General features: G+C 37.0%; 2 protein-coding genes across 3 annotated transcripts; one reads left to right on the forward strand and one right to left on the reverse strand.

Moving 5' to 3' along the window:
* Window positions 1–3,356: 3,356 nt before the first annotated feature.
* Window positions 3,357–12,291, reverse strand: LOC141483293 (uncharacterized). Of its 2 annotated transcripts, none has more exons than XM_074177788.1 (4): window positions 12,005–12,291; window positions 10,833–10,992; window positions 10,695–10,754; window positions 3,357–3,877 (listed from the first exon to the last, which is right to left on the reverse strand). In XM_074177788.1, the coding sequence occupies exons 1-4, from the start codon at window positions 12,195–12,197 to the stop codon at window positions 3,436–3,438; spliced, it is 855 nt and encodes a 284-aa protein (XP_074033889.1). In that variant the 5' UTR covers window positions 12,198–12,291; the 3' UTR covers window positions 3,357–3,435. The 2 variants fall into 2 exon arrangements, with proteins under 2 accessions (XP_074033889.1, XP_074033888.1); XM_074177787.1 differs by having other exon boundaries at window positions 10,695–10,760.
* Window positions 12,292–21,389: 9,098 nt separating this feature from the next.
* On the forward strand, window positions 21,390–22,656 carry LOC141483294 (YY1-associated factor 2-like). The gene has a single exon (XM_074177790.1). It carries the CDS (start codon window positions 21,489–21,491, stop codon window positions 21,933–21,935), a length of 447 nt encoding a protein of 148 aa, XP_074033891.1. The 5' UTR covers window positions 21,390–21,488; the 3' UTR covers window positions 21,936–22,656.
* The last annotated feature ends 276 nt before the right edge of the window (window positions 22,657–22,932 follow it).

Raw genomic sequence — 22,932 nt, forward strand, 5'->3', positions numbered from 1 at the left:
TTGTTTTAGTGATATTGATATTTTTCATATCAGTAGATAATTGCATTTTGTAATTCATTTGAGTTTTTGTTGTTCCACAATATCGTCATGTCATCAGCGAAAAGAGTTAAAATCCCAGAAATGCTCAATTTGTAATGTCATTGACATATAATAAGAATAAGATGGGTCCTAAAACTGATCCTCGTGGAACACCACACAATGAGTACTTACTCGTCAGGCGACAAGAGGTATCGAAGTTGTCTGGCGACTAAGTGCCTATCAACAGTTTTCAAATTTCATAACCTCAAAATTCAAATGAGATTTTCACAAAACTTTCTTTAAAATTAGAGTATTTACTCCCAGGTGATCACTGATGATGAAGAAAATCGAAACGGCTTTGCAATAAGATTTTACAATTAAGTATATACTTTTATACGAAATTCTTCTATTCATTAACCACAATAAGTGTATTTAGTTTCCCAAATCCAGATATATTTGGGCCACTCTGTAACTGTTCTTTCGTGTCCTTCTTCGCTATGGAATGTCGGTTACGCATCTCCTGTCTGGAATAATTCCGAACGTTTTTGAATATTCAGGCATCGAAAAAATCCCGCATAATGAACGAACAGCGAGAACTCGTCTCGAGTATGCCTAGAAAATAACAGAATGCCGCCACGCAACAATGTTGGGAAAATATTTTCGAACTAGCGAATGAATATTCTCAAGGTTTGCATACTATTATTTTTTCATGTCGGCGTCGATCGCCGGAGCTTGATTCAATGAACAAAGCGGTAGAAAGTCATTTTTATCGGGAATTATGTCGGTGATACAGGGTGATGTCAGTAATAGATTACCAACAGATCAGTTGTATATTGCCAAACCTTCGAGACGGTATGACCCTCATTGACCCATGTTTCATCCAAATAAAAAATAGAATGAAGAATATCACGAATAACCCCACTAAAAAGCCTAATCGGTCTTAATGATGAGTGCGATGTGTCTGTTGACAGTATAAATCAAAGGAATATCTATTGATACCGCCTTCAAAAAAACAATGTTTTTTCAATCCCCTTCAACTAAATACCTATCTATTAATTATCTGCGAGCGCTTTCGACATTTGGTAGTACTGTCATCATCTGGCACTCCTCAAACTGAACTGGTCATCCTGTTGTCTGTCTCTTTATACGGTCAGAGCGTCTTAACTCGGGTATTTCAGGTACTTTAGGTAAATTTGCCTGTATTTGTTCTGCATCAGTACTCTTCTTCGTGTTAGATCTTCTCTAGGAATGTGTATGGTTTTGTTTAATATATTGAATGTGAGATATTGTTGTGTTTTGATTTGTACTTGTTCCTCGATAAGTGATTTATGACTGTTGAATTTATGGATGTTCAAGTTTTCCCAAATGTCCATGCGGTTTCCCCTGTTGATTTGTTTTATTAGTCCATCCAAATCCCGTTTTGGTCTTTTTTCTTCTTTTTCATAGTTGTTTATTTTTTGTGTTATCTTCGTGTTCGGCTTGTATGTGATATTGATGTTCAGTAGTTGAAGATGTTTGTTAGTTTTTTGGTTTGGTGTCCTACGTACGTAAATGCTGTCCATCGTTGTGTTGTTTTGTCTGTTGGGGTGGCTTGATCCTTGTTCTGTATTTTTTGTTTGATTCTGTTTTCTAGTTTATCTATTGTCTTTTGGGTGTATCCGTTTTCGTTCACTATTTGGTATATGACTTTCCGTTCTTTGTTTCGGGCTTCATTGCTGAGTGGTATCCTTAACATTCTATATATGAATGCGTTATAGGCAGCCATTTTGTGTGATGGTGGATGGTTTGAACTTGCGGGTATGGTAGAGCTTGTTTGTATAGTTTCCTGTATATTGCCATTTGAAATTGTGTTTTGTTGTGGTTATATCCTATGGTTATGTCCAGGTAGTTAAGTTTTGAGTTGTGTTCTTCCTCAATGCTCAATTCTACAAAAAGGATTTGAAGCTTTATATCTTCTATTAATTATCTGCGAGCGCTTTCGACAGTTGGTAGTACTGTCATCATCTGGCACTCCTCAAATAAATAAATATAAATATATATATATATATATATATATATATATATATATATATATAATATAATATATATATTATATATATATATAATATAAAATCGAGAAAGGTTAATGCAGTCAAGCTGCTGGAAAATAATTCCATGAAAATCAAAAGATAAATAGATTAGTACTTTTGATCATTCCCATATTGATTTCAATTTAAGAGCCACCGGTATACAGCTGTTTCAGCCTATTGGGCATCGTCAGTACCGGGCAGGCGGTCCTCGATTGAAGACAAAGAGAAAAAACCAAGAAAGTACCAGATAAAAATAGCTGCGTAAACGCAAGCGAAACATAAGTGGAACCACCTATTGGTGTGACACCCAAGTCAACTTGCCAAGTTTTTATGTCAGTGTTGGTTTTTGACCAATCAACCGACAACTGCGGTGGCAGAAATTTGGGAAGCTAATTTCTGCCACCGCAGTTGTCGGTTGATTGGTCAAACCACCAACACTGACATAAAAACTTGCAAGTTGACTTGGGTGTCACACCAATTGGTGGTTCCACTTATGTTTCGCTTGCGTTTACGCAGCTATTTTTATCAAGTACTTTCTTGGTTTTTTCTCATTTTGTCTTCAATCGAGGACCGCCTGCCCGTACTGACGATGCCCAATAGGCTGAAACAGCTGTATACCGGTGGCTCTTAATTGAAATCAATATGGGAATGATCAAAAAGTACTAATCTATTTATCTTTTGATTTTCATGGAATTATTTTCCAGCAGCTTGACTGCATTAACCTTTCTCGATTTCATATCATTTCTAGAAACATGTGGATTCGTTTTCCGATGACATTTCAGGTTAGCTTCCCAAATTTCTGCCACCGCAGTTGTCGGTTGATTGGTCAAACCACCAACACTGACATAAAAACTTGGCAAGTTGACTTGGGTGTCACACCATAGGTGGTTCCACTTATGTTTCGCTTGCGTTTACGCAGCTATTTTTATCTGGTACTTTCTTGGTTTTTTCTCATTTTGTCTTCAATCGAGGACCGCCTGCCCGGTACTGACGATGCCCAATAGGCTGAAAGAGCTGTATACCGGTGGCTCTTAAATTGAAATCAATATGGGAATGATCAAAAAGTACTAATCTATTTATCTATATATAATATATATATATATAATATATATATATATATATATATATATATATATATATAATATATAGATGTACTGCTGTAGTCTCTCTCATTTCTGAACAGACAATAGTAACATCTACAATCATACCAAATAAACATAATGATTCTTCTGTCGATAAGTAGGGCTGTATGAAATAAAATATACCAACTATTTCAACATTTTGTTTAATTCAGTCAATGTTTTGAAGACGCAGCCTCTCAAATATATAAAACAGTAATAATTAAAACTCAATAAATATTAACATTAAATTCAACTCCTCCCGAATAATTCTGTAAAACGCTCATGATTTGCAACCTAACCTCCAAATTCAAGTCATCAGGCAGCTTCTGCAGGAACGGCTGGAGTGACAGCAGGAACTTCCTGTTCCCCATGGAATCGTCCTTTCTCTCTTCCTGCTGCTCCTTCAACAACTGCTCCAGAACCTTGGCGGTCCTTCCTCCGGAAGCAAAGCCGAGGTCTTCAGAAGCGGCATTGGAGTTGGAGGGACCGCTGGTGCTAGGTTGGATTTGGATCAGCTGGAAGGGAACGTTGCTGATGGGGGTGAGGGTGGGGGTTGGGATAGATGTTGCGCTGGTCCCGGTGGGGGTGGTTGTTGTCAGCTGGTAGCCGGTTTCTTCCTCCGATTCTTCGTCTCGAGTTTCGTTGATGTAGATGATGTTGGCAGCATTTCTGGAGAAAGAATAATTATGTAATATTCAATAAATAATTAAAAAAGTTGGAAAAGTTGTAGTCGTCATAATATGCACACGATTTAGTTCAGTGAGGTGAAGTTTTTAAAGAGAGTAATTATTCAACTCCTGAAGAAGATATCACCAGAGAAATTCGCTTTCTTCTCTCTATGTATGTGGAGCTCCTGAAAAAACTACGTGCTTAGATAAGTTTTGATATGCGTTTCGTTAAAAAAACTCGAAATAAAATTAGCTTGCCTTCTGCTGCTCATCAACATCTTTTACGGGTACATCACCAAGTTCAAATATGGCTTGGTTATCAGGTAGAAGATTGGTCGACAATACAAAAGAACCAGTTCAGACTTTACTCCCACCTGCGTCGGAAAAGCTGCTACATACAATTTTTGGCAACTGTGAAGAGGGATATACTGCGAAATGTGGTAGCAAAAAGTTGGACTGTTTTGTTCTCTAGCATGTATAGTCGAAGGAACCTGTATTGTGAATAGTTAAAGCTATCGGCATCTCAAAGGCCAAAAAACCAATACAGAGAAATAATGCCGCTGCTAACTAGTCCACGTGAACTGAAGATTGTCGGTTCGTATTGTTTCAGGAACTGATCGCGATTTGAATGTTGAAATTCGATATTGGTGCGGTTATAATTACTTAAAATTCTTGTTATCTGTGGTGTCCTTGGACAAGTACTAATAGTAATAACGAGTGTGATAAAAACGCACACTTTTTCCAATAGTGATAGCGAACAATGCGAAAAATAAATACCAGTGAATAAGATTCGGATGCATTTGAATATTGAAACACAAAGAGTATGTTTCAATGGATATAAGAATCTACATCTCAAATTTGGTTTCGAGGGAAACAAACTATTACAAGCAATGTTTGTTTGAAGGTGATTGACAATGTTTCATGATGAATTTCACTAGTTGGACTTCCATTGTCTCCTATATAAAATGATTTGAAATCCCTGAAACAACTAAAAAAAAAGAATTAAAAATGAATAGCTGAAAATAACAAGTATATTAAGCAAACTAAACCTGAAATGAAATAATAGTGAAATAAAATACAAGTAAAAATAGAACAATTGAATAAATAAAAATAAAGAAATGAAAAAAGAAAATAAAAATAAAAAATGGAGAGATTCCAAGTCAAGTTAGTTCACGACGTTTCGATTGTTAGTATATACAATCGTCTTCGGGTGATGACTGGACTGATTCCTCCGAGATGACTATTTATAGGTCGTTCGAGTACTTTCTCTTATCCCCACTTCCATTTTCCGCTTCACTGGTTTCGTGGGAGATGACCGTTTGGCGGGAGTTGGCCATTTTTCGCTTGATAATGGGTTTCCATATGTTGCGTATTTCTACGCTGACTTGGCTGAATACGTTGTTGGCAACATGTATGCGGCTTCCTTGAATTTTCTCCTAAACCAATGTTCCTCTCTGTGCAAGATCTCAGCTTGGGACCACTCGATGTTGTGTTGATGGGTCCAAACATGGTCTGCTATTCCTGATTTGCTGGTTTCCCCTCGCTGTATGAATTTCTTGTGCTCGGCAATGCGAACATTCAATGGCCTCTTAGTTTCACCAATATAGGATTTTCCGCACTCACAGGGTATCCGGTAAATGCAATTCTTGAAATCGCAGTCCGCGTTTGGTGGCCTGGTTTTCGTGAGGTTGCTTCGTGTGTTACCGGATCTGATGTTGTACTTGGAACCAATTCTTCTTATCCTCTACGATAATCCTCTGATGTAGGAAAGTGCAAGCACTGGCTGTGACGGCTTCTCTTCCTTACGAGGCTCCTCCTTTCTTTTAGCCAAAGTCTTTTCTACCATCGATTTGGAGTAGCCATTCCGTTGAAGATCATGTTTGATGATGTCTAGTTCCTTCTCGAGACCTTCCTTCGTATCACAGAGCTCAAAAGCACGGTCTAATAGAGTCTTGATGAATCCTCTTTTAGTCGATTGATGGTGGTTGGATTCGTGGTTCAGATACTGTCCCGTGTGAGTGGGTTTTCGATATACAGATGTTTCCCACTTAGTGTCGGTCCTCTTCACCAAAACGTCTGAGAATGACAATTCGTTGTGGATTTCCTTCTCCATTGTGTAAGTGATGGAAGGTCTCACGCTGTTGATGTGTTTCAGGAAGGCATCTACTTCAGAATTCCCATGGTTCATATTATGAAGATGTCGTCAACATATCTCAACCAGACTCGAGGTTCCCTGTGGGCTTCTTCAATGGCCAGAGTTTCAAATCACTCCATATATATGTTAGCTATGATTGGTGAAAGTGGCGATCCCATTGGCAGTCCCTCATCTTGTGTAAAGAATTCGTCCTTCAGTTGGAAATAACAGTTTCGTACACAGCATCCTAGTAATTCCATAATTACTTCTATAGGTAGATTCGTTCTCTCTTTTAGGTTCCCGTCTTTAGATAGCCTCTCTGTATGATGCCAAAATGCCTTGAATTCTTCACAAAAGACGATGTTTTTCCTTGTAATGGTTGTATTAAGGGAAGTAAAAATCTAGACAAGTTTTGAGTAGCCGAATCTCTGGAGCTGATGATCGGTCTAAACTCCAGTAAACTCCGGTTTGCGTACGCATAACATGCCGGCAAACAAAGGGTCGCTACTAATCATTGTGCATTGCGGATGAAGTAAAGGATGGCTTCCGAATTCTTTGGAAGGTAGGTTGCACTATATCGTTTACTTGAACTATACAAATGATCAAGGCCGGTCGTGCTCCAATGTTGAAACAACAACAGTTGAGGATTCGTTTGATACCAACGAGGAGACATGCGATGTGTCACTATTGAGGCAATTGACTTGCACCCAGGATTAAGAAGAAGAACAAGGAGAAGTAGATGAACAAGAAGAAGGGGAAGCAGAAGTATTAGAGGATAGAGGAGTCAGGAAAATATGTTTGAAAGCTATCTTCAAAACAGAAAACATATAGTTAGAATAGCAGTAAGGAGTTAAAAATTAAATGTGGAATTCCTCAGGGCATAGTGTTAGGTCCCTCATTATTCAACCTATATATAAATAATATATTTGAAATAAATAGTGAAGGCACTAAAATAGGATATGCGGATGATACCGCGGACAGTTGACACGAATTGAAAGAAAATGCAGAGGCAGGTTTCCAATTATTGAAATTGAGGCTTGATAACAGACTCATACAAGTAAGTGTGGAGAAAATAAAATTTCTAATTTTCAGCAGCAATATAGCTGATGCCTGTCCTTATGACAACCTCAATATTGTGACTACACAAAACCATACATTAACAATTCAATCTGTTAAACAATCGAAATATTGACAAAAACCTAAAATGGGATCGCCACATGAGATACGTAATAAAAAAGTTTCAAACATCCTCTACAGATTTCGGGTACTGAAAAGATATTTACCTTTCAATGAACTGAAACATTTATATACTCAAAATTTGGTAGAAAAAAGACAACATTAACAAAGGACAAACTAGAAAAAAATTGTGGTATTATTGACATTCATCAAGATTTCCATCAAGATAATTACTTCAATTCGCCAAAGTTTCTAACAATTCATCAAATTCATTAAGATTCAATATTTTCCTTATATTTGTGTGCTTACTGGGTGATTTTTCAAGACTTATAAGATTTGATTTCCAAAACAACACAAAAAATTTGAAAAAAATGATGAAACCTTTATTGGAATTGATAGAACGATCAATATAATTTAATGTTTGAAGATGATTTCATGCAAATGTTGTCCGCGGCTTCGCTTTAGATGGCCCATGCGCAAGGTCCAATCTTGGCACATTCTCTCTAATATATAGACCGGTATTTCACGTATAAATGCTTCAATATTACCTTCCAGAGCGTCAGTCGTTGCTGGTTTATCCTGTAGACATGAGCCTTAACATGATCCCACAAGAAATAATCCAAAGGCGTTAAATCACACGATCTAGGCGGCCAATGACGGGCCCCAAACGTGAGATAAATTGTTCACCGGAGGCGGCTCTTAATTGGGACATTGTTTCGCGTGCCGTGTGGCACCGTCTTGTTGAAACCACATGTCAGGCATGTCCTATTCTTCCATTTTGGACAACAAAAAGTATTGAATCATTACACGTCATTCACAGTAACGTTTCGGCCATTGTCATATTTGAAGAAGTACGGCCCGACGATGCCACCGACCCATAATCCACACCAAACAGTGACTTTTTCGGGATGCTTCGGTAGCTCTTGCAATGCTTGTGGCTGGTCTTCACTCCAGATGCGGCAATTTCGCTTGTTAACGTATCCATTCAGCCAGAAATGAGCCTCGTCGCTGAACACAATTTTTCGTTAAAAATGTGGATCTTCCTCCAACTTTGCCAGCGCCCATTCACCAAATGTTAGACGTTGTGGGAGATCGTGTGGCTTCAATTCTTGCACCAGCTGTATCTTATTAGGTTTTACACCCAAATCCTTTCGCAAAATTTTCCACGTAGTGGAGTAACAGAGGCCCAATTGCTGCGAACGGCGGCGAATCGACATTTCACGGTCATCACGAACACTGACGGATACAGCCGCAATATTTTCTTCGGTCCTCACTCTACGTCTGCGTGTTGGTGGTTTAATGGCCAATAATTTAAACTGGGTTCAAAATTTAGTCACAAGCTTCCGAATAGCTTCCTCAGTAGACCGACGAAACTGCCCATAAATTGGAAGAAGTGCACGATGCACTTCCTTCACAGAGAATTAATTTTGATAATGAAATTCAATAATTTGCAAGCGTTGTTCATTCGTAAGTCGATTCATGGGTAAATTATAGACCAAATTGAACAAGTTTGACAATGACACGATTCACGCGTGATCTGTCAAAAACAGTGTTGCCAAAAAGATACCAGCAAAAAATCTCTCATGAATAGAATGCTAGGCTGGATCTGTTCAAATAGAATCAGGTAACTGTATATCAGTTTTGTTCTCTGTACTGTCTGTATTATATTTGTGTAGTATTGAATGTACGTATGATCAGTTAATCTAAACTACTATATTTAAAGAAAAAACTAATCAATAAATTGATGGATGTAGCCGTTACCACGTGGTAGGAGATCATAATGAAAAGAGAAATGAAAATTTCTATGTTTTTTACCACTTTTAATTAAAAGTGGTAGAAAACATAGAAATGAAAAGTGGTAAAAAAACATAGAAAAAAACTAATCAATACATGTATAGCGAAACACATGTCGCGGTTTTTGTAAAACCCCTTTGTAGTGAAAATCATACAATAAACTGTATTGATTAGTTTTTTTAACATGGATTTTCATCAAGTATCGGCCAATTCTATTCAATTAGTTATGTTTCCTTCAACATGTGTAAGAAAATAGTATAGATTATTTATATAGAATTTGGTTATTATTATTGTTATTATGAATCACATCCTTGCCAATATCTTTCATTATTCAATAGGGAATGTTCCTCAATTTGGGTTATTACAGTCAATGCAACTTTGAACAAAGTAGAGTTTAATCCATGAGTTTTTCAAATTCACTTCGAAAAGTATTCAAATTGATGTTTCAAATGTTGGGTTTTGATTTTTAAAGGGATTTGTTTCTAATTCACATATTGGCAACAGCGCCTATATCAAGTTGAAATAATTTATACGTACCTAGATATTCTACTTTAAAAAAGGAAAATTATCTTTATAAATCAACAATTAAGGCAAAATATAAATTATAGTTCAATACCACCTCCACAAGCCACATAAACAACAGTTGTTTTGTTATTTATTTATATAGAGGAAGATAGGTTAGGTGCACAAAATGTCAGATGTCACAGAATGTCTCGGAACTCAGAACATAAGTAAACAGAACAGCACGCCTCTGAAATATGTCATCTTTGTTTGTCTCATACAAGTAAAAGATACATTGTACTTCATTAGCTATAACCGATGTTGCCAAATGGTGAAATAGAAACGAATCCCTTTGAATGTTGAATGCATTATTTCATTCCTGTTTTTTATTATTATTATTTTTATTAGTATTGAAATAATTTTTTAAAGAAAAAGGTTGAAATGATAAGTTTAAAATGCGTTGTTTTAGAGCTCTTTTATGAAAACTACTTTTCGTCAGGAGGAACATTCCCTATTATTACTAATTAAACAGAATCACAACAGATCCGTGGAATAGGCCTACCGGATAAAACCAGGTTTTTAAAAAAAAATTCAACTACACTACCTCAAAGATGTGCAAACGTTTGCATATTATGACGATTACAACTCTTCCATCGTTTTGCATCATTATATCTCGGAAACGGTGGCTCTTAGAAAAAAAATATTCGGACATTTTTTATAGATAATTGTCTGATCTACAATTTTTGTTTAAACTAATTTCATGATTAAACTGACCGTTTTGCTGAAAATCATGAAAAACTCTTTTTTGTGAAATTTGACCCCGAGTAAATTTTTTTTCAGGTATCGGATCGATGAGGATTTTTTAGATTTCATTTATGATTGCGCTTTGAACAATCCTACCAAGTTTAAGCCGGGTGCGAATTTTTGTACCTACTCCTAATTTTTTTGTCTAATTCCACCGCATAAATTGTTATGAAATTTGTGTCACTTCTGACATCCCATATCTTGTTGAAGCAAGAAATAGCGTTATATTGAGAGGGAGAGAGAGTTTCGGAAAAGTACCATTAGATGTTGAGGAATTGGTATGGTGATTATGTTCAAAGACATGTTGTCTTGCAAACATGTTACATTTCAAAATGAAAATATAAAAAATGTGACCCAAAATAATTAATTGGTTCCATAATTCGACCCCCACTATCTATCATTAACTTACTTTCCTTCGCTTAGATCACACTCTTCCTTGATGATTTTTATTTCTTCAGTTGGAGCCATTCTGAAACTCAAATATTTCGAAATAGTTTAACAAAATACTAAACAGGATATATTGCATAGATCTGAACCACCTACTTACTTTCTGAAAGAGGTAAAAGGAGTCAGAAACGTCAGCTGATCGTAGTAAACATACTTCTTTCTCTTGACCGTCGATCCCGATAGTTCATCTTCTTTTTCCTTCCTCAGGATCCTTGTGAAATTGTCTCGGAGGTTTTTCCATTTCAATTGAATTTCTTTAGCTGCAACAAAAAAATTGTTATCAAGTATTATTTTTACGTATACATTTCAGTCTTAGGCTTGTGACAATATTGTCCTCAGAAAAAATACAACATTCATGAAAGTTTTGATTGATGTGTCGATATTTGATAATTCGTTCGCAACTAAAAGATATACGTTTCGTACATTCCTCGTATATTTGATTACCCATTTTTTTAAATTTGTTCATATTAAATAGCGTTATTGAAGCATTTGAATGACAAAATCACGAAAAAACTGTCCCATTTGCAGAAAAATGATGTTCTGTTCCATCAAACAATGCACAGTGTCACAAATCAATGAAAACGATGATAAAATTGCATAAATTGGGCTTCGAATTGTTTGGGTCCACCAAATTCTCCAGAGCTGGCCCACATTGACTTATGCCTATTCTCAGACCTTAAGAGAACGTTGCTGGAAAGAAAATTTGCGCTGATAAAGAGGTAATCCTCGAACCTATGACCTATTTTGAGGCTAAAGACTGAAAAAACGGCATCGAAAAATTATATGACCGCTATAATAGTTGTGCCGCCCTAGAAAGCAACTATATTGAGCAATAAAAAGATATTTTATCGAACATTTTTTTCTATCTTAGCCTACCAACTTTCAGCCTAACTGTTATGCATATCTTACTCTACCTTATCTTATCATGAACTACGTAGGCATTTAGATCCAAAACAAAAAATGATCCAACTTTAAGACAATTCCAGCTCAATGGACTTTCCAATCAAGATGCTTATCACCAAAATACCTGAAAGTTGTTAGTTTTTGTTATAAGCGACGGTTTCCGAGATAAATATTGATTACTTATTCTGCTTTTTGTTTGCTATAAACATATAATGCAAAATCAAAATCATTCACATTCACAGTTGCTATGCCGAACAATACATCAAACAATTTTCAATAATAATTTCATAAATTCAACCTCCTTTAATAAATTCAAACTTCCCGCGAATCCGATCGTATCCGAAGGCAACCGAACCTGAACGCTCTTACCTATGCTCTCCTTCTCCATGTCGTCGTAGCCGTGCCAGCGTGATCCGCACAGAGTTGCAGCGACCATTTCCCAAGATCTCCTTTTCTGTTCCAAATTCGACGACGAATGCGAGTTCCTTATATCGTACAGGATCGGGTACTTCTTCACTTCCTCGATCAGTAAAGCCGGGTTGATAACTCTGGTTGTTTCCATGATTCACAACGCGTTTACGTCGCAGTTTTTGAATGACGGCAAACGTTGTGCGGCTGCCGTGAAACGCTGCTGTTCGGATGGCCACTGACGTGGCGAGAACAAAGGCGCAGCGGCCGGCGTTTTACGCCTGTTTCTGTCGTGGCGGTTTGGTAGCTTGGAGCAGGTGCGTAGGTGTGGGGTTCGAGTACCGGTTTGTGGTTATATTGGAAATGAGGGAACAGTGATTCATTTGTGCGTAACTTGAAATGACCAGCCGTTTTGAACTAGTTCTTTTTATTTTTATTGTTTCTTTTCATCCTCGTGATACTCGATTTGGTGTTATTTGAATATCAGAAATACACTGGGTTAGATCATGAATTATCTAATCTATTTGTAAAAAAACCATTGCAGCGCTCCTGTCAAATTTTTTATTCTCATTTTAAAACAAAGTCGCAAAATCGTGTGAGTTACAACATTTATATCTTGAAAACGGCTGAATGCCGCAGAATAATTATTAGAACACACGAAGTCGTATGTTAAACTAATAAACAATTAAATAATAAATAAAAAAAATTTTGACAAACTATTTAAAAGTGTAAATTATGATTTTTAAAAGCAAAATTATTTCTTAACTAATTATTTAAACAATCGAAATATAAAAAAATCGATTTTAAACAATTAAAATATAAAATTAGGAAAAAAATTTGTTTTGAAAATCATAATTATCTCTAGACAACAAAATAGCAAAAAAATTTTTCAAAAATATTGAATTTCTCTATTTGTTTCAAACAATTTAATAAACAAATTACGTAAAAAATTCATATCCTATGTTATTAACTGCCATTGTTTAATGTGAAAATAGACATAGCTAAATATCAATTGAAAAAAAATATTTATCAACATTTTTTAGATATTTCATTTTGCAATTGTTATAAAAAATCATAATTAACAAATTAATAAATTTTCATGAACTTTCATCACAGGATCCTATGAAGTATATATATCAAGTTTAAAATTCATAGGCCAATTATTTATACCTTTTATCCCATTATTTATGCCAACGGAGATTGGGAAAAAATTTGTTAGTTAATAATTGAATAACTTTTTGAAAAATTGTGATAAAACTTTTTTTTCTACGGGACTCGATGCATTCAAGTCTTAAGAAATTTCCTCTTTAACGAGCTTTTTTTTAAATTGCTAAAATATTAATATTTTTTGAGTTGTCAACGAAAAACTAAATACCTTTTTTTATTCTTATAACAATTAAATTTTTTTACCTGCACCAAAATCCTTCAAAAACATTTTCTAGAGGTGATTCCGAATCGAATGAGCTATTGCTCATATTTTTAAGACCTTTATCTCTATTTTTTCATGTTTTTGAACTTGTTGATTAGACTAAAAACATTGACGTAATCCTGAAAACCTACAATTTTGATATTGTTGATGAATTTTCAGAATCAACACAGATATGTGACTTCGGAAGTGAAAAACATGGATTGTATCATTAGAAACCCGGCGATGTCATTACTTGAAGGTGGGCCATCTTGTATATTTTCTTTCGGGCGATTTTTTAATAATGTTTTACACCTGCTGCGAAATATTTGATGAGATCAAGATATCTACTAACCATCTCCACTACTTTCATGTATATGACAATCTTTGATATTACTTGTGAGTCTTTGAATAATTAAAAAACAGCTTTTATCGAGACAGGAAAACGAATATAGTGCTAGTCGGGCGATCAATTATTCAGTGGCCTATATAGGAAGCCCCGTTAATTACCAGGCTCCAACTTTTAGGTTATAAATTAATTGGTCGGATAATTGAATACTTCATATGAAATATCGAGCAGTAGTTCTTTTCCCCATTAAAAATAAAGTACTTAGAATAATTTCTTCAGCAATCGCCACACTCACAGCGGCAATTACGCTAATTGGAATAATTACCGATAATTGTAGACATTATTGATACGGGGGACTTCCCTGAAACTTGTTATCGTATGTGACAGTTAGTTTCTAGGAAGCGAAATAGAAAAAATCATGGAAGGAATTGAACCAACTTAAAATTATGAGTAGGAAAGCGAAATTGATATTTGCATAACTAGGACAAGAAAATTCTAGCCTGGTTCCACCAGGCACTTGGCAATGATGATGTTGATTAACGCACTGTTCGTCGTTGGTTTGCAAAAGATAGTTCCGGAGAGTTTAGCCTCGAAGATGAGCCCCTGTATCTATAACGTAGGGAGGGTGAGAGTAAGCCCACAGCACTTACGCCAAATGTGACCCATAGTACACCCTCCCGAAGAGTTGTCCTCCTAGGTCATTCTCCATCCTGTCCTTTCCAGGAAGGTGGACAGGTTACTGGGAAACATCTCCTTTATATCGGCAGGTGTAGGCCAAGATTCGCCGAACACACACGAAAACTCCGGGCACTCGCATAGGACATGCCTGCAGTTTCATCTTCCTGTTCACACATCCTGCATACAGATGTGTCCACTAGCCCCATATTATGGAGGTGTTTCCTCAGTTGACAGTGGCCAGTCAGAAATCCTACGGTTAAGTGTGGATTTTTCCTGGTCATCGCCAGATATTTCTTCGGCGCCAGCTTCCCAGGGTCGCCCACGGTGATCCTGGCAAGATCGCATCTTTTGATTCCATCCCATCTGTTTAGGGATTGAGCATGGGTGTAACATTTGGCTAGCTCCGCAGTTGTCGAAGTCATCAGGCCGTAGGTGCCACTGTGTCCTGAAATTCTTAGTCCAGCCGCTTCCTTGGCTAAAGAGTCGGCAATATAATTAACTTTATTGCTGTTGTGCCCTTTAACTCACCTCATGGTAATGTTATTTTCTACGGAGGCTTTGGCTAAATCTTGGTGACACCTTGTACTAGCCCTGAGGTTACACGTTGTCTGTTCAAGCCCAATAGGCTTGTCTGCTGTCAGTGCGGATTGTTATGTTTTTGCCAGAAATTCCTTTCCTGGTTATTTGTTTTGTGGCGATTGAGATACCAGCCAGTTCTGTTTGGGCCACGCTGGTATTTTTTCCCATTCCCTACTTAATCCTTAGGCTTAGTGATCTGGAGTACACTCCACATCCTGAGCGTGAGCGTTCTCGGTCTACAGTATTCCAGGACAAGGATTTGAGGACATTGGTGGAGACTGACCTATCACAAACAGCGCATGGAATGGCAGAAGAACTGGATGTCGGCCCCCAAGCGGTTGTTGATGGCGTTAAACGTATTGGAAAGGTCAGAAAGCTCAAAAAGTAACTGCTCCACGATTTGAACGATCGACAAAATTTGTCATGTTTCGATGTCTGTTCTTTGCATTTGCGCTACCAAAATGATCCTTCGCGTGTGATGAAAAGTGGATCCTTTACTTCAACAGGAGACGTTTGGAACAGTGGTTGGACATCGGTGAGCCGCCCAGACCCTTCCCAAAGGCAAAAACCCAACAAAAAAGACCATGGTCATTGTATGGTGGTCATTATAACCTTCTGCAACTGGACCAAACCATCACAGCAGAGTCCTACTGTGTGAAATGGTACAGAAAATTGCCTCAGCAGCAGCCGGCACAAGTCCAAGGAAAAACTCTATGAGCAATTCTTCTGATTCGTAGGTAGAGAATTACAATCTAGCCTACACCTACGCAAGATTATGGAGGAGTTTGGTATTTCTCCCACGCAGAAACTCATAGTCTAAGAAACAAAATTGGGGCCATCTTTATTTCTAAACCTGGAAAAATCGAATTATTTTGAAATAGAGAGGCTACAACCTACAAAACTTCGAAGTGGCGATATGCAATGGCATATACTTCTAGACCGAAGTACAGAGCAACAACAAGTCACATCAAAGCCACATCAAGGCACTATAGATAGCCCAAAATATAACCAAAAGAGTATGACAAATAGTTCAAGGTACGAGATTGTTGGAATGGGAGGAAAATACAATAGGACTATGAGTGCAGCATTTGGAACCTCTGGCCCAAAATTGATCCATTGAAAACACGTTTTCTCATACCAGAATAAAAATACTGTTTTTTGACGCGCGTTTTGCTGAGTTTGAATAAATGATTGAATAAATGGACAAGTTAGACGGCTCCGAATTAGCACAGGACGGACTAGGATTGTCCTGGAAATGTTGCGTTTGGTGTCATGAAAAGATGATCGAAAAAACGCAATATGACCGTGTGGCTGCAGTGCTTTCCGGAGACTTGAAAAAATATACAGGTCAGATGACTACCGAGCGGCGAAAAAGACGTTGTTGTTTCAGTTGGACTCTGTAGCCAAGTTTGTCTCTAAAATAAATATCTGTGGAATATTAAATATTTTCCAAGTATTTTTTTATCACGTGTGGTTCGTTTTTTAGAATCGACAGTTTTTAATTCATCATTCCTCGTAGCATTCCTGTCATTCCTGAAATTACAATGAAATAACATACAAACAACGACAAAAAGAAACAAAAAATTGAACTATTAACACGAGCTGAAAAATTTAAAAATTATTAACAAGAAATAAAAATTAAAAATATAAAATCAAAAGATTTTAAACCAAGTTACTTTACGACGTTTCGATTGGGTGATAACTGGACTTGTTCCTCCGAAATCTGACTATTTATAGGTCATTCAGTGCTTTCACCTATCCCCTCTTCCCTCTTTCCGTTTCTAAACTCTTCGAGATATGTGTGCAAAATGTTATGTACAGCATGGTTTCGTACAACAAAGATCATGTATGACAAATCTTGAACAAGTAAAAACAAGTCGATGTTGTTTATTTAGACTTTCAAAAAGCCTTCGATCAAATAGACCATTACGTTCTTCTCAGCAAATTGACAAAATTGGGACTCTCTAACCAACTGCTTACTCTAATTGAATCATATCTAGTTAACAGAAAACAATTTGTCGAATATGAATCTTTCAAATCGACTCAGTACGTAGTTACATCTGGGGTACCACAAGGTTCTAATCTTGGGCCTCTTTATTTTTTATTTTTGTTAATAACTTGACAACCTCTTCGAATATTCCTAGCCTACTATTTGCAGACGACCTGAGACTATATTACAAAATCGAGGACATTACTGACTGCCATGAATTATATGTAATCAAACTTTGGTGTAATAATAATCGTCTACAACTGAACGTATCCAAATGTAAAATAATATCATTTACAACAAAAAAGCAAACTTTAATGTACGATTATTCAATCAACAAAACTACAATCAACCGCGTACATGAGATTCAAGATCTTGGTATAACATACGGCAGTAAATTAACATTTACAACACATATGAGGAATATGACTGCTGATGAAAATAGGATGCTTGGATTCATTTACAGAAATGGCAAAAACTTCAAAAGTATTGCCACTTTAAACTTGCTATATTTTGCGTATGTCAGATCTAAGTTAGAGTACGGCTCTGTGTTTTGGAATCCAGTTTACGACTACCAAATAACATCAATTGAGAGCGTGCAAAGGAAGTTCCTAAAATACTTATGTCTAAAAGTTGATGGTCAATACTCCACGAGAGGCATCAATCATAACATTTTGTTGACACGATTTGATATGACATCCTTGGAAAATAGGAGTGTTATTCTTGGTATAAGATCCCTGCATAAATTACTAAACAACAATATTGACAGTACGGTTCTTTTACCCGAGATCAATTTATTAGTACCAAGAAGTGAATGTCGACACAATCTGAAACTTTATTGGGAAGCATCACGCACAAATGTTATGCTACGATCACCATTGAATTTTATGTGCAGTACCTTCAATAAAATCTGTGAAAACTGCGATATTCATTTCGACTCTCTGAACTCCTTGGTATCATGTATCCACAATCACTTTTAATAATACTATAAATAAAATTTGTGTCAGTACTGCTCCATTGCATGATTTGTAACTTTTTGTGTTAATTACTCAATTTTTCATTCCTCTTTTGAAATTCTACTTAGACGAATATTTTACACATACTTTGTTTTAGCATTTACTTTTATACATTTCTACATTCCATTATCTTTAATATTTATTTCATATATACCCCGTAATAATAACATTTTTTGTAACTGGGTACTCCTGTTGGAAATAAAGTTTTTTTTATCGGTTTTAGCGGAAACTGACCGTTTGGCGGAAGTTGGTCGTGTTCCGCTCGATTATAGGTTTCCATATGTTACGTATCTCTACGCTAGCTTGGCTAAATACGTTGTTGGACAACGTATATGCGGCTTCTTTGAATTTTCTCCTGAACCAGTGTTCCTCAATGTGGATGAATTCAGCTTCAGACCACTTGATGTTATGTTGATTAGTCCAAACATGCTCTGCTATTCCTGATTTGCTGATTTCTCCTCGCTGTGTGTGTTTCTGATGCTCGGCAAGGCCAACTTTCAATGGCCTCTTAGTTTCACAGATGTATGATTATCTGCACTAGCAGGGTATCCGGTAAATGCAATTCTTGGTATCATAGTCCGCGTTCGGTGGCCTGGTTTTCGTGAGGCTGCTACGGATAGTGTTCCCAGAACTGAAGCAGGTTCTGATGTTATACTTGGACCCAATTCTCTTATCCTTTCCGACAATCCTCTGATGTAGGGAAGTACAAGTACTGGTTGTAGCGGCTTCTCTTCCTTGTGAGGCTCTTGCTGTCTTCTAGCCAAAGTCTGTTCCACCTTCACTTTGGAGTAACCATTCCATTGAAGGTCCTTTGTAATGATGCCTAGTTTCTTTTGCAGACCTTCCTTTGTATTACAGAGCCTGAAAGCACGGTCTACCAGAGTCTTCATGATTCCTCTCTTAGTTGATTGATTATGGACGAAGTCCTGATTCAGATACTGTCCCGTATGAGTGGGTTTTCGGTATACATATGTTCCCCATTTAGTGTCGGTCCTCTTCACCACCAAAGTTCGAAAGTCTCTGTTGGAAGACACTGTAGCTAGGCTATACATTTCTATGAGTTCACGTCCATGCACCTTCTCCCTGTATACGCCACAGAATCCTGGTGAACCCTTTAATTTTTTTATAGGCGCAAAAAATCCACTTAGCTCCAGGCTGAACTCTGTAATCGCATAACGCTGCCCCACATCTACTCCATTCGAGCGAGAGTTTCTATGTAGGTAGCGTTATTCAAATTTTTCTCGTGTCTGTCAGAGCGTGCAGTTGCATAGTCGGCTCCGATTCGAAATAAGAAAGACGCCGCCAGTTCGTTCGGTACAAACGTGTTCTGCACGCAATGCAGCAAGAACAGAGCCAGCTTTGCTTATTTGGCCGACCGACGCTGGAGCCAGACAATGTTGCCCGATTGCTTCACGATATCAGCAGGACGGTTTTTTGTTGTTGTTTTCTTTTTGGAGAGCTTGCACACCCGGGTTAGCTATGCTACTGGAAATGAATAATATTTTGACAAACTGACCAACTGATCCATCTCTTGGTATATTCACTTTGGCCATCCATCCCCACTTGTCAATATTCACAGAATTATCTCCAAACTGAAGTAATACAGGGTCTTTCATTAAGGGTGCTATCGTGGCTGATAATGATCGATAGATTTCATTGGAGCGTTTACGAGACATAGCGAAGGTCGAGCCGATTACGGATTTGATCCGAAGGCTTGCTTTACAAACACTTCAACAAGTGGTTCCTTCCGAAAAGTCCGCTGACTAGTAGTATCACAGCAATTTTTATAACAATCAACCCCGCCGTCACGGTGGGTTGATTTATGAAACCCTCGATATTTTCCATGAGCGACATGTAAATGACCGATGACGCCGCCAGTCCAAAATCCACACCAAACAGTAACTTTTTCGGGATGCATTGGGCGTTTTCGGATTTCATGTGAACTATTATTGTCCCAAATTCGACTATTACTTTGAATATAATTTTGTTAGTTTACTCCACATTCGAAAATGCTGCATGTCAAATTCTTTTCTTCTATTCTTTGGATACACTTATTGACATTTGTCTGATCACTTCCATCTTAAATTAAATAATTCACAGTCATAATACATTATCTCAGTGTTGAATGATATATTTGCTCAACATTTGAATATTTGCTTTCTCAGTTGATATGTTTTCGAGTATTTCCAGTATGATTTTTGACACATATCGGATAATACTTTAAAAAGTTCGTTGGGAGAAGAAAAGTTGACAATATTCCTTGTCAGCTCATTTTACTATAACTACCTTTTGCTTGACACCAACAGAATATTCATTATCTATAATACCTATAATATATATATATATATATATATATATATATATATATATATATATATATATATATATATATATATAAATATATATATATGAATATATATATATATAAATATATATAATATATATATAATATATATATATATATATATAATCTGCATTCGAATTGAGCCACTAGATATTGTAAGTGAAGCAAAAAATCTTGGTGTGTTGATGTATGTAGATCTGAGATTTGAAAAATTTGTAAATAAACTCTTACAACGTGCCTATTCTGCACTGAAAATCATTTATGGTAACCGACATATTCTGCCTTATTAGGTGAAAAAGTCCTTATGTGAATCTCTCTGGTTCTCTGTCTTAATTTTAAACGAAACTCAAATCAATAAGGTACTGGATATCCCTGTAAGAATACAGTTAGCACGGCTATGAGCCAGTAGTCACGGAAAATCACGGTGCTGCCATCTCACTTAGTCAAGAACACACAAGAGCGACAGTGGCATCCACATAGATGCCAAATGATACAAAAAAACTGGCTACTACCTACAACTAATATAAATTCAAGCAATAGTTGTCAAAGTTTCACTCTTTAGGGAAAACAATTTCATCTGAACTTATCTACAACAGACTTTCTTGTTGTATCTTTCTAGCTACTAATAAGTAGATAACTGGAGACACGTTAATTTGGATATTATGTGTTTCTAAAGAAAGAAATCAACATATGTGCTTCCTTTGTAGGTAATTAGAACAAAACGGATTCAAATTGGAAAACATGTGAATAGGACATGCATTGCAAAAAATGTCGCTCCACCTTTTTCAGTAAGACTTTGAGAACGAATTTATATGTTTTTTTTATAGCGACTCGCATATACTGTATTTACTTTATGACCCAATCGTTGTACACTTATTTATGAACGCTGGGAATTGGCTTTGGAGTGTCAATTAAAAGTGAAAGAGAAAAACAAAATTCATGAAATTTCCTCCTTACCGAAGAATTTCTCGCATTCGAGCTGGCAACACTGCCTCGGGCTAGCTATGAAAGTAAACATGGCGTCGCAGTTGGCCAGCAGTTGTCAGTCCGAGTCAAAATAATCCTTAAAACGGTGTCCGCGACCAAAATGGACAACAAAAAGAGTCCGATTCGGAGGGCCAAGCGTGCTGCCAAAGTGTTGGAGGACAATTTCTGGGATTGCAGTGTGTGCACGTTCAGAAACACGGCGGAAGCGTTCAAATGCCTGATGTGTGACGTTCGTAAAGGCACTTCCACCAGGAAACCTCGCATAAACCCCCAGTTAGTGGCCCAGCAGGTAGCTAGCCAGTTCTTACCGGCCACCAGCAACCAAAAAAAGGAGAAAAAGGATAAGAAATCGATGAAAAAGCGGCGGCATCCTCCTCGGCTGAAAAACGTCGATAGAAGCAGTGCCCAGACCAGGGAAGTCACCGTGAACAGTGTCACCGTAGTGATAACAGAGTACAAACCGAAAATCAAGTCGTCCGAGGCGATATCCAGCAGTAGTTCTTCCGACCACGGGTCCCAATCGGAGTCCAGCATGGATGCCAGATGAATATCCCGAAAACCAGTGGCGTGCATCAGTGATGTCAGTGACTGAGAAGGAGGGCAATGACTCTGTGACGTCAGGTATGCGTATGGTGATGACTTTTTGTAATTTATTTCGTTTGTACAAATTTATTCGATGGAGACGTGGAGGTATGTGGGGGATTTGTAGGAATATTGATGCACTATACCGAATGAAATGGATGTGTTAAATTTGATGGTAAATTTCGTTTTAAGGACACCCGGCGATTTTGATTAAAATTTTGCTCGTACTTACGTATTTTGATGCGTAGATTACGAATCCGAAAGAAAAAAGCGGTGCTCTCCCTTATTTACAAAGTTACGGCCCTTCAAAGTTCTGAAAAGGGCAACTTTTTCAGCCTTCTTTTTCATAAAATAAACTATTTAAAACACAAGCATTCATTTACTAGGTCACCTTTATACCTTATTCCTCCTTCTTTGACACTTTTCACTTCAATAATCAACGTTTTTCCAATAAAAATGTTAAAAAATGTACGGAGCTGCTTTTTGGTTACATATCTCTGTATTTTACGTTTTTAAGGTTAATGGCATGGTTGATACGACTGATGCAGTCCATATGCCTAAAGTAATTCAAATGTTTTTTACCTTCATTCTTTAGATCGTAAATTGGTTTTTGGTGATATATTACGAATTTGAAATAGTAGGCGACGGCAAATACCAACCGCTTTTTTCTGAAGTGTTACTAGTAACTAACCTAAAAATAGAATAATGTCGCCAGGAGAAGCATTAGTTTTTAAATTAAGTTTTTTATAAGACAAATGTTCATTATTGAAGTGAAAAAGTGTCAAAGAAGGAGGAATAAGGTGTAAAGGTGAACTAGTGAATAGATCCTTGTGTTTTTAAATAGTTTATTTTGTGAAAAAGAAAGCTGAAAAGTTGCGTTTTTCAGAACTTTGAAGGGCCGTGACTTTGTAAATAAGGGAGAGCGCCGCTTTTTTCTTTCGGATTCGTAATCTACGCATCAA

Source organism: Leptinotarsa decemlineata, unplaced genomic scaffold (assembly GCF_025532065.1).
Source record: "Leptinotarsa decemlineata unplaced genomic scaffold, Ldec_3_MD MMD2_tig00003283, whole genome shotgun sequence".
In the NCBI taxonomy this organism is placed as follows: domain Eukaryota; kingdom Metazoa; phylum Arthropoda; class Insecta; order Coleoptera; family Chrysomelidae; genus Leptinotarsa; species Leptinotarsa decemlineata.